The sequence below is a fragment of the Phoxinus phoxinus genome (genome assembly GCF_949152265.1).
Source record: "Phoxinus phoxinus genome assembly, chromosome: 14".
In the NCBI taxonomy this organism is placed as follows: domain Eukaryota; kingdom Metazoa; phylum Chordata; class Actinopteri; order Cypriniformes; family Leuciscidae; genus Phoxinus; species Phoxinus phoxinus.
Genome location: NC_136889.1, coordinates 23,853,426 through 23,866,837, shown reverse-complemented (window position 1 = coordinate 23,866,837; position 13,412 = coordinate 23,853,426). Strand labels below are relative to the sequence as shown.

General features: G+C 37.1%; 1 protein-coding gene across 1 annotated transcript in view; it reads left to right on the top strand.

The window, feature by feature from the left end:
- Positions 1-13,412, top strand: part of LOC307010109 (protocadherin-15-like) — a 225,684-nt gene that overhangs the window by 177,629 nt on the left and 34,643 nt on the right. The window contains exons 28-30 of the mRNA XM_079634508.1: positions 2,341-2,556; positions 3,534-3,622; positions 4,523-4,699. Of these exons, the coding sequence (XP_079490634.1) occupies positions 2,341-2,556; positions 3,534-3,622; positions 4,523-4,699 (482 nt within the window). The remainder of the gene's footprint in view (positions 1-2,340; positions 2,557-3,533; positions 3,623-4,522; positions 4,700-13,412) is intronic.

Genomic DNA, 13,412 nt, shown 5'->3' with positions numbered 1-13,412 from the left:
GGTCATCGCTGAAGTGGAAGCTGCAGAGTATTTATTTCTCTATCTCTGCCACCAAGGTTTTTCAAGGGATAGTTTGGCCAACATATTACTTTTTATTTAAGAGCCAGAATTACTAGCAGCTGGTGCCAGTGCAAACTCTTTTTTGCCATTAAAAACTACTGTCAGTTACAAAAGACACGCAGTGAAACATGAAAAGGCGTGAACAGTTATTTTTGCGGCTGACCTTGCATATGCATATGCTTTTGTAGGAGTTTCCCTTTCAGGCGAAAAATGTATGGTAAGAGAAAATTAAAATAAATCGTGCATTGTGATTTACTCAGGTTTGCGGTATTTAATTTACTAGTATTTGAAGAATCGGCGTCAGGCTCTCGGTGAGAGAGAGAACTCTGATTGGCTGTGCTTAGTGAACGAGTCTGGAGTTATAGCAAAACAGCGAGTAAAGAAGTCAAAATTGTACAGATAGAAGGCTGGTCTAATTTTACCTCATCTTTCCTGAATGTTCCTGGGCAAATGTTTTAATATTAAAGGAAATCTCCACTTTTTGGGGGGAAATAGGCTCACTTTTCAACTCCCCTAGAGTTGAGTTTTACCGCCGATCTCCGGGTAAGCATAGCTTAGCATATAGATCATTGAATCTGATTAGACCGTTAGCATCTCTCTCAAAAAAATGTCCAAAGAGTTTTGATATTTTTCCTATTCAAAACTTGACTATTCTGTAGTTACATCGTGTACTGAGAAAAAATCAAAGTTGCGATTTTCTAGGCCAATATTACTAGGAACTATACTCTCATTCCTGCGTAATAATCAAAGAACTGTGCTGCCATACCAGCGGGCGCAATGATATTACAAACTAAGTCCCGGTCGAGATGGAAGTTACCTAACTGGGGACTAGTTTCAGGCACTGCATAATATCATTGCGCCTGCTGCACCCATGGAATGGCAGCATAGTTCCTTGATTGTTATGCAATAATGAGAGTATAGTTCCTAATAGGCCTAGAAAATCGCAACTTTTCATTTTCTGTCGGTCTTAGTACACAATGTAACTACAGAAGAGTCAAGGATTAAATAGTAAAAATATTTAAACTCTTTGGTAATTTTTTTGAGAGAGATGCTGACGGTCTAATCAGATTCAATAATCTATGCTAAGCTATGCTAAAAGTGCTACCGCCAGTCCTGGAGTCCCGGAGATCGGCTGAATGGATTCGAAAATGGTAAAACTCAACTGCAAACCATGTGCAAATTCATCAGTCGACAGCATTGCTGGGTATTAAAACTGCAATGTACCAAAAATGCGGTTTGAAACCGCCCGTTCCTACCGTCACAAACATGTATCTAATCCCGTCGACGTGTGGGGTGGGGCTTTTCTCCGTGATGTTCAAAGGATGCTGATTTTTAGAAGTCAGCTGAGACTCTGAGGTGGCTAATGGGAACATGGTTTGTGTAACATTAGCAACACATTATTAACAATTCAATAATGTAGTCGAGCCAAAGGCTAGTCATATCAATTACCGTTATGTGTCCGACGTTGTAGAGTGTGATACATAAAACATTTCTATTCTGATACATCCACTTGTAGACGAGCCTGTAGGTATAATTCGCTCTTCCTCTTCTTCTGAATCAGTGTCTGGTTCAAACATTTATGACTGAATTAAACCAATATTTCCACTTGCCATTGTGTAGCAGCGTTTACTACAGTTGACCGAGCGGATCAGGTAGTCCGAGCTGGCGTGAGTGAGTGGAGGCGGGGACTAATTTGCATATTCATGGGTCCACGTATAGGCCTACTAAATGAAGCAAGGGTGTAGAGTTACATTCAAACTATTTTAAGAATAAATTATTTTTTAAAGGAAAAACATTTAAATATGTTCTTTTAATTATCAAAGAGGAGTTTAAGGGATACATTTATTGACTGCAGGGGACTTTAACCAATTTTATGATATGGCTGGGGGGAGGAACCGTACAGAACAGAATTTTCTCCACTCGTGTTCATTTATTTGGAATGCCAGATGAAGAAAGACGTTATCTGAACATATAATTTGCCACACTATGTTATTTTTTAATTTGCGTGCTACTCTTTGGTAAATTGCATTGGTAATTATGGAAATGAGCTGCTACTTCTCTGTTCCTTAATATGTGCATTGTCAGTAAATCAACCGCAAAGGTTTCCACTCCCATCTGCGCTTTTATGGGATAGCGGTCTCACTCTAATTGGCCCTGTTTTGAAAATCTGCCACAAAGTCTTTTAAGGAATCCAGTTCTTCTGTTATATTTCCAGATAAAGTGAATTTCTCAAGACCATATTCGTTTCAATGTTTATTCATGTAACTTCATGTGTATCAGGCTACAGATATCGACACAGGAAACTACAGTAAGATGGCCTACAGACTGATCATCCCTCCCGCGCCTGAGGGGCAGGACAGTTTCGTCATTGAGCCGTACACTGGCATCATCAAGAGCGCCATCATGTTCAGAAACATGCGCCGATCCTACTTCAAGTTTCAGGTCATCGCCACGGACAACTATGGGCTGGGGCTGAGCAGCAGGGCTGATGTGGTGGTGAGTGACCTTTGACCTGTAAAGTTTGTTCATGCACTTCATGTAAAAAGATGATTCAAACACAGCTGAGAGATCCCAATCAAACACGTGGCTTTAAGAAATGACATTTCAGTGATTTTAAGACTGATTCATTTAAAATGAGTCTAAATCACATAACAGTCTGCACTGTTAGTAAGTGAAAATATCTCTCCAGAGTGTCGGTTTGGTTTGGTAAATATGTTATGTTTCAGTAAATGTTTGCGTGCAGAAGTGCATATGCTATTTGTGCACTACTTAGTGCAGTAATGAATAGATAAATAAACTGTTTTTGTGTCAGCTGAATTATTTATTATGTTTTATCTCCTGAAGTGTTGCAGCCAGTGACTTGTATAATTCCCAGAAATCTCTGGAGCTAATGAATGCCTAATAAGAGGGATTTAGATATTGCTATGTATCAGGGTTTTAAACATCATGGCATTAATGTTTTTCATTTACGATTTCCACTAACAGTAGAATTGTTCTGTATGCATTCATTCAGCCGCTACACTGTTACTAACCAATTGAATTAAAGACCATTGCAACTGCAAACAGCACTTTAAAGCTGGGCGGTATACTGTGAAGTACTGTGAATACTACTGTTTGGTCAGAGAAAATATATAAAATCCAGATTGAATATCTGGATATATAGATATAAATATTGAATATATATATATATAGTTTGAATATCTGGATAGATAGATATAAATATTGAATATCTGGATATATAGATTGAATATCTGGATATTTCGATATATAGATTCAATATCTGGATAGATAGATAGATAGATAGGTAGATAGATAGATAGATAGATAGATAGATAGATAGATAGATAGATAGATAGATAGATAGATAGATAGATAGATAGATAGATAGATAGATAGATATATCAGCCTGTGCATATAAACTATACCACTTGAATCACATCTTCTATCTATTTCGTATTCTGTGTGGGTTGTAGGTGTCCGTTGTGAATGCCTTGGACATGCAGGTTGTGGTCTCTAATGTGCCGCCCACTGTGGTGGAGGAGAATAAAGAGCAGCTGATTAGGTGAGAATTCCTCCCTCGTTGTGTTTCTCTGCTTTGCCGGTTTCCTTGAGTGGCATTTAAGTGTTCCCTACACTCTCAGGAGCCTTTGTTTTCCCTCTTGCTTTTATTTAAATGGCCATCCAAATTGGTAAAACAGAATTGGGCTCATTTGGCAAAATTCAATGAGCAAATTATCAGATTGCAGCATAATCATAATAAAAGACAAAATGATCGCTTTATAAATGCTAGTCAGGTGTATATATTTCAAACCGAATATATATACTCTATTCATTCAATTTATGTTATATCATACTTGTTTTGTATGTTTTACAAATGCGTTATAGGAAGAATCTCACAAACTCTTATGTTTGCCCTTTGAAATATTGTCTCTATACCCTAATATGAAAATGTATTTATTCATTGTGGTAATGTTCGCTGTACTGTCAGATGCTGATTTATGTGGAGCCCCGCAAATGACATAACATTTTTAAAAATAATAATTATATATATATATATATATATATTGTGGCCACAAATTAAGAATGTGTTGCCTCAACTTATTAATTCCTCGTTGTAGTAAATCGTGGCCATGTTGAACTAATTTGTCCCCTCTTAGGGACTAAAAGAAAAGAACATGGCCATGATTTAATAAAATGAGGGAACAAATTAGTAAAATTAACAAATTGATAATTCGTGGCGGTGATACGGGACTCTAGAAATACAAACTCAAAAGTAACATTTTGAGTTTTGTGAATATTGTATATCATGCATTTATTTTTTTATTTTTTTACAAAAAGTGATATGTTTGGTTTATTAAGATTACCTGTAAAGTACAGATATTAGAAATTAAGTTGGTGGGTTTTGCAGTTTGAGGAACATTTGAGGAAGATAAAGTCATTTCATATACCATATTTTTTTCAGTATTTTGGAGCGCTATGTGCAAGATCAGATCCCTGGTGCTAAAGTGATAGTGGAATCGATCGGCCCACGGCGGCATGGAGAAGGTTATGAACTTGAAGACTACTCCAAATCAGACCTGCAGGTGTACGCCATCGACCCTCTCACCAACAGAGCAATCTCCAGACAAGAGCTCTTCAAGTAAGCCAAACACACAGCCACTCCTGACACCTTTAACAAATAGTCTGCTAGTTTGTTTTCAACATTTGGAAAAAGAAGTCGGAGCGTTGTCCTGTGTGCTCTGACTGTGGTGTTCATGTTACATTGCTCATTTAAATCTGACTTGCCACACTTTCAGATCCCCTCTCCTCCTAATTTCACCATCGCTTCCTGTTGTTGCTATATACATATTTTCAAAATCATCTAGTCAGTGGGTTGCATAAACACCTAGTCAACTAATCGGTCTTAAGCCCTGTGTAATAAGGCAATTTCTCCCAATTGGACACGTTTTCTTGGAGGTGTTTTCATAAGGTTTTAAAAAATAATGTTTGTAGCAAATTATCTCAAAAGGGATATATATAATTAATCATAACTCGTAATCCATCCATCATTCTTCCATCACTTTTTCCCGCAGGGTCCGCTTTACACACACATTTGATTTGGCACAGGTTTTATGCCGGATGCCCTTCCTGACACAATCACACTCACACACACTCCTACGACTATTTGGCGTGTCCAATCCACCTAACCTGCATATCTTTGGACTGTGGGGGAAACCGGATTAATTATAAATATTTAAATCAACCAAAAAGGGAAATACATGGTGAGAGAGAAGTGCAAAGAATGGCAAGACTTGCAATGTTAAAGGGATAGTTCAACCAAAAATGTAAATTCTGTCATCATTTACTCTCCCTCATGTTGTTTCAAACCTGTATGTGTTTCTTTCTGCTGCTGAACACAAAAGAAGATATTTTAAATAATGTTGGTAACCAAACAGTTGATGGACCCCATTGACTATAGTATACTATAGAGTGTATAATACATACTTTTTCCCCATACGGAAAAACAACGGGGTCCATCAAAAGTTTGGTTACCAACATTCTGCAAAATATCTTCTTTTGTGTTCAGCAAAACAAAGAAACTTATAATAGGTTTAGAACAAATTGAGGCTGAGTAAATGATTACATAATTTACATTTTTGGGTAAACTAGCCTATCCCTTTAACTACAACCTTTGACACCCATCAGAGAATCAGTTTATCTTCTAGGGGCAAAGCTTAAATGGCACATAATAACACACACAGTTTCTGCCAATCTCATGTTAATCTTGAGTACCTATAGAGTAGTATTGCATCCTTCATATCTTTGAAGAGTCTTTAGTTTTATCAGATTTATAAAAGACATACGAAGAACTAATACACATATAAAATAACTAATACACACTGTGTCTTTCTGAAAATAGCCGAGCCTCTGGAGGCGTACCGTGCAGCGCTGCCGACAGCTTTGGTAACTCGAATGAAGCACGTTGATGGGCGTTGCTCTGGCTCTCGCTCTGGTTGATGTGTGTGTGCGCACACTCTTCCAGGAGAAGTGCCCATACAAGGAATTCTGACCTTTATGACGTCATACAGGGCCATACTAAAAAAAAAAACTTTCCAAAACTTCAGAAATCCTGAATGAGCACAGAAATACTCCGCCATACGTCCAACTACTTATTATTATTTTTTACTTTGCCCATGTTTTGCATGAGAATCTCTTTAAAACTCTTTAACATTGCAAATAATTCAGAATGCATGGAATAACATTAGACATCCCCTTTAAGAACGCATCTAAAGATGGATAAAAATAGTTGCTTGCATTGTTTTTGTGGCTGAACAAGAGTTCTGGATGCGTGTAGAATACGGAGATTCAGACAAAGACGATTTATTTTGATACCAAGCAAGATAGGATTGGAAGACATTAAAGGAATGATACATCCTCACATCTGGATAGAAGCCACTAACACAACTAAAGAGTGCTAGGCTAATGTAACATAGGACACACATACATGTCATATACATTTTGGAACAGCTTGATTTTGGATCTTTGTGTTTGTGTTATGTGTATGTAAGTGTACGGGATTCGCTGGGCCACACAGGCTTTTGGTACTACTGATGGGGGTCGATCTTTTCCTCATCGGAATGTTTTTGATGTTGGATAGGGAGACTCAAGCTGATCTGTTTAGTGTCTTTTGTGTGGTAGGGGAGGACACCAAGATTTTAGCACCCATTTAGGTGTAAAATCTTGCCTGTCAGCGCCAGGTCTGTGATTTTAATTCAATTCGCCTTTGGCTAAGCCACGCCCTAGAATGTAGATTGACCAATCACAGCGCAGCCAAGAACGAGCTCCCACAGAGGTCAGACACTTTTTCACAGCGCTCCATTGACTTTAACACAGGCTTCTCATATTTTTAGTCTCGGCAGGCTATTACCGTCGTAGTTTTATAAAAAATATGGTTAAACGTTGTGCCTGGGGCATTTGTAACACAGATACACGTTTCCCAGAGAGGTTGGAGGGGGGTGTCCGTTTTTTTCCCTTCCCAAAACCGAAGTAAAATACTGACATGTGTCGTTTTTGGATTAAACTGTGTGGACGTCCTCACAGTCAGCGAAACTCCTCAAGGATCAACAAGCACACTTTTGTGTGCTCTATTTTTGCTTTTAACCTTACTGTGAAGTTATACTAGTTAGACAGTTTTATGCTGTTTAGGTTCCGATTTCGGTTCTCTACCCCAATTGTTGATACGCTAAGCACACGCTGCTAATAAATACAACTTTATACTCGCGTAGTCCGTTTGCTTTGTAATAACGATTATAGAAGTGAATAGAGACCTACCCAGGTTTGCATGAACAGTGTTGCTCTTTAATATAGTTAGTCCCAGCCTCCGTCCCGATTAGGATATGCGGTGGTTCATTTTTTGACTGTGACCGTTATTCTTTTGCCTCTATTTGGATGCCTTGTTGTTGCTTGCGTTTCACCGGTATGTCTTGAATATAGCCTTCGAACACATACTGCAGACACTTTTGCCTACTTCTATCGGACACTTTATTTGCTGCTTTATAAAAGTTTGATAAAATTTCAGCAGGAAGAGCCGTCACAGCATGAGCCATGTTGATACCAAACCAGAGCCCAGATGAAGTTGTCGGAGGTAGCAACAGTAACTAAGGGGGGCGGGGCTTAGCCAAAGGTGAATTCAAGAGTTTTCAAAAGTTTGAGTTTTCAGGCCCCCAAAACGCGTCGTTGTTTAAATGAACGACCATAACGCATAAAAAGTTTTAAGTTTTTAGTTGAAAACTGTCGTTTAAATGGTCCCTCAAAGTCCTTGAAAACGAAACAGAGAACCCAACATTGTTCAGGCTAAATAATGAATTAAAATTTTTGACTGAAATGCCCCTTTAAAACGTTCTCATTCAAAAGTTTAGGTTTATAGTTTAGGGTCTGTAACAATTTATATATATTTTTTAAAAGTATGTTATGCTTCCTGAGACTGCATTAAGAAACTAATATTGTTAATAAGAACTGTTTTCAATTTTAATATATTCAATATTTTAAAAGTAATTTATTCCTGTGTGGACTAAGCTGAATTGTCATCATCATTACTTCAGTTTTCAGTGTCACACGATCCTTCAGAAATCATTCTAATATGCTGATTTGATGCTCAAGAAACATTTATCTTTATTATCAATGTTAAAAATAATGGTTTCTGGGTTATTTTGGTTATACGGTGCTGGGTAAATATTGGACAGAACCAGGGCCGTAGCTAGAGGATCCGGGGCCCCCTGAAAAAATATTGATGTGGGCCCCCCACCACCCTCCACCAATATATTTTCTGCATACATACTCATATATTGTTGGCGTACTGTACAATATGCATGGAGGCCCACATGTAACTAGGGTTTTCTTACAAAATAACAAAGCAGATAACAAATAAATGTAAATCAAGATTTTAATGAACATCAGCAAAAGCAAAATAAACAAATATAACATTAAATATAAAAAGAAAATAGGCCTAAATAGAAAATTTCTTTATATAAATTATTATATTATTATTATTACATATAAATTATAAAGTTATTCCTGACAACACTGCAAAAAAATGCTTTTCTTATTCAGTATTTTTATATATAAATAATAGAATAAGATATTTTTGCCTAAAACAAGACAAATAACCTGCCAACGGGGTAAGAAAAATTATCTTGTTTTAACATTATTTATCTTACCCCATTGGCAGATTATTTGACATGTTTTAAGCAAAAACTCACTTAAATTTGATTTATTTCAACAGAAAACAAGACTTAATATTTTATTGCATTTCACTTATCTAGTAAATGCATCTTGATTTAAGAATTTTGAGATATTTGGACTGGAAACAAGACAAAAATACTGAGTAAGAAAGGCATTTTTTTGCAGTTTGAGTATCTTAAAATTCTATAAAATTACAACTAATAAAAATTAACAAAAAGCTTGAAGTGGAGTGAAGTGAGGTGTAAAGTCATCAAAGGTTAGGCCTATAAATAAAAAAAAATTAAATAATAAGAAAACCAATTTTTAAAAAAGGAACGGTAAAATACTGTTTTTATGGGTTGTAACAGTCTCATCTCAAAACGTCACATACTGACGTGGTTTGACCATACGGCAACATACGACGAAAAGGGTACCCCTATAACGTCAATATGAGACGGTTCAGGTTATGGTTAGGTTTAGGTATGGGTTAGGGTACCGTTAGGGGGCGCTGCTGGTGCGCTTATGTCTCCGTCTCATATTGACGTTATGGGGTACCCTTTTCGTCGTATGTTGCCGTATGGTCAAACCACGTAAGTAACAGTCTTAAGAATGTAGTCAAAGTTTTTAAAAAGATTTATCTTATTATGTATTTTAATAGAGATAATATGGAACTGGTAAAAATAATATTTAAATAAAGCTCATACATTTATTCATTCAAGTGCAGTTGTATTCGTGTTTCTTGATGTAATAAACACATCACCAGCCAGCAGGTCATATTATGCATAATGCAATGCGTCGTGTCTCGTGTCAAGTTATTTACAATAGTGAAAAGGACAGGGATTTTAATCGCGTAATCATTCAGTCGGTTGTAGTGCCGCTCGCGCCCGTTAATGAAAAGTGAAAGACGACGGTAGTTTTCTGATTCTCAGCGAAATAACAATACAATACACTAACCGAAGGTTTTAATTGACTGGGATCCAACAACTCTCCTGGCCTCCCTCTCCTTCTTTTCGTGGCGTTTCTGATAACCATATTTGTATTTTCTTTTTCCCGACATTTTTCCAGTGAGTCAGTTCCACCAGATTAACGTCTTCAGGCAATGCCGCCTCAACTCTGATTGGTTCTCTTCACGAGCTGGGGCGGGGTATTTATTAATAACTAATAAATAGATCGGACTAAACCATTTTTAGGGAGGTAAGAGAAGCAGCTATTTGGGAAAAAATATTTAACCAAGTTGCATGTTTTTTTGTGGTTTTCATTTTAAATCTCAGGCATACAACTAATAAATATTATAATTATTCATATAGTGTCCCTATAGTATAACTGCTGGATTTTGTGGGGCCCCCTGGGCAGCGGGGGCCCCTATAATTGTCACCACCTTTCACCCCACCAGCGACGGCCCTGGACAGAACACATGCTGGATTATTTAAATCCAGCTTGTTGGGTTTTATACATTAACCCATTTGCTGGGTTGTTTTTGACAGTGCTGGGTCAGTCAACCTATTGAAAGTTATATGACAAGCACAGTTCATAGGCTACAGTATTTTTTTTATTAAATGGCAAAGTCAGCCTTTTACAATCATAAAATAATCAAAAAGCATTTGGTAAATGTTTTAGGGTGTGACAGGAGCAGCAAAAGCAGCCAATGGGAATCTGTGGGAAGAAAAATTATATCAGTAGGCTGTTCCAGTTCATTAAATGACAGTATATTTACATCAAAAAAAGTTTTACCCTTTGTCATCTCATCTGTCAGACATTCAAGCCGTCAAATAGCGCAACCGCAGCTGCGACGCTAGCGCACTAGATCAAGCGCTCCTATTACAGTTAGTGGTGCACATGGGAACTTTCAGCGAAGTCATGTTTCAGCCCTGGCACATTCATTTTGCGGGAGGTGAATCTTCCATGTTGGCGTTGGTGCGTCGATCGGCTAGTGTTCCAAGCAGACGTTAGCAGCGACGTACATGTAAACAAAAAAAGGTAAAGATTTTAGACTATAGACGTTTTCCTACTTGTACAGTAATAATTTGATAGGAATACAATGGAATACAAAACAAAAAGTTTCCCCTCAGGACGTTTTCTCTCAGAACAGAACACATAATGACCATTGAAAAATGTATCCAGTTTTATATATTTTATAGTATATATCAGAAGAAGAAAAAAATGAATATCATGACATATCTCTAGTCTAAAAAAAATGTGTCAAAAAGGGAAAGGAAATGAATTGCGTTTGTAAACAGCTGTTCTATAGGAAGCACCTGTCCTTTTTCAGCCGAGAGGAAAAAGCCCCTGATGTCCAGACACACACACAGCAATACACTCATTTGAACTCTGCCATGCCCCATGACTCAGCAGGGAGACGCGTCTGTCACTGGGATCCAACACAAGTCATCAGGATTCTGTTCAAATATGTGTTTACTGAGCCAACACACACATCTCATTCATATTCACAAGCACAGGAGTTCACAGACCACCTGCCTTATTCTGCCTTTCTAGTCGCACATCTTACCCTTATACACATTTTGTTTTGTGCACCGTGAGATGTGTTCTGCTTGTGTTTGTATCTCTACCAAAGCAGAACAGCTGTCCAGATTAAAATGTCATGGCTCAGACGTTACTAGTAACATTCCCCTTTAGAGAAATAAAGACACAAATGAAACAACCGTTGACAGAAATAATAAGCAAGATTTTGATGAGAAATGTTTGAGCTCATCTTAAAATCTTTTACAATTTTAAATTGAATTAAATTAGTTGAGATCTCAACTCATTTAAGATTGCATGTGAGGGTCTCAGGAGAAAATCTGAGAAATAGAAGATTCATGCAGAGATGTCTCTCTTTGCTCTCCATTTTGATCTCCATTAAATTGTGTAAACGTTTTCAGTACCAACTGGGATATTTAATGAATGGTTGTTGTTGTAGTGTTGTTATTGTTGTTTACTCGACCATTGTAGCTCTGAAATCTCATTCAACTGTGCGGATTTGAACTGTGAAGACAGGTTGTATTGTTGTCTAGGATGGGGGGAAAAAACGCCAGTGGTTCTTGCTTGGCATGCATGCTCAACTGCGAATTAATGTAAAATCAGTAAAATCAGTGTTATTTTAGTATTATTTATTTATGAATATTTTTAATTTTAGTTTAATTTTTAGTCATTTTGTTAAGTGCTTTGTCATTTTTATTTTTAATATTTCAGTATTTATAATACTTTGTTTTTTTTTGTTTTAGTAATTTTACTACTTTAACTCTTCAATGACTAGGAATGGTTTATTTTAATGATTCTTTTTTTATTTTTGTGTGGAGAACAGAATGGCATTCTTCTTTTGTGTTTTAATGGAGGAAGAAAAAAAATCAAACAGAATAACATGAGTGTCACAGATTGAGGATGAAGACATGGTACACAAAGAGGATCTCAAATGCTGCGTAACTTTATTAAATGAAACAAAAGAGAATAATCCAACAACGTACACTAATCCAAACAAGTGAAGGCAACGCAACAGTGTGCTAGAGCACAGACAACACCAGACGATGAACTAAACAAACTGAGGGAATTATATACACAGAGAACTAATGATCAAATTAGAAACAGATGTGAGTAAATCAATGAAACAATGAATCATGGCAAAGGAAGAAAACAGAAAGCAAACACAGGAAATGACAAATAACAAACTAAGGGTACGTTTACACGACAACGATGTACTAAAAAAAGAAACGTTTTTCCTTGTGTTGTTTACATACAGACGACAATGTTATCAAAATGATCCCCGTTCACACTGATGCGTGAAAACACCTAAAAACGCAGTATTAGTCATGCCAGGCCAGTAGTTGGCGATGTCACTTTGAAACACTACGCTAGACTGAACACGTAATATGCATGTGCATGACGTCACCGTTTTAACAAATTTGATCATGTGGAAATTTGTTTTCAAAAGTTTGCGTTTTCAGGCCTCCAAAACGTGTTTTTGTGTAAATGAATGGCCATAACATATAAAAAGTTTTCAGTTTTTAGTTGAAAACTGTCACTTAAACGGCCCCTCAAAGACCTTGAAAACAAAACAGAGAACGCAACATTTTGATAGAGGGAGGCTAAATAATGAATTTAACTTTGAGAACGTGCTTTTTTGCGTGTGTTTGTGTGGACATTATCTGTCTCCATTTTATTCAGGGTGTGTTCTCACTTGTAGTTCGGTTGGCTATTTGGTTCGGACCAAAAAAATACATTTAGGCCTGGCCCGCTTAGCGTTCACATTGGCATTTTAACACCGAATCTAAAGATACCGAACCTAAAGGCATAGGGGAAGCAATTTATTTCACAGTCCAGTTTCCCTTGTACATACTATATACTTATTGTAGTAATTACAATAACTGGGTAATAATTAGGTCCTGAACCTACCCCTAAACCTAATCTTATCCCATAGTTACCTTATAATACTCAGTACTTTCTTGGTAAGGACACAGTAAGTACATTGAAATTGCACGTACTGTAAAATAAAATGCAACCGGGATACATTCCCAACCTGATAGGTCGGCTTTTATTATGTATTTCATGACAGAACTTACCGAACATGCAAAACAATACTGCGTGCTGGTCTGAATGCATTCGTTGTATGTGCGTAGTCTGCATATGATGGTATTTTGACCAGCTGAGAACTCGTGAAG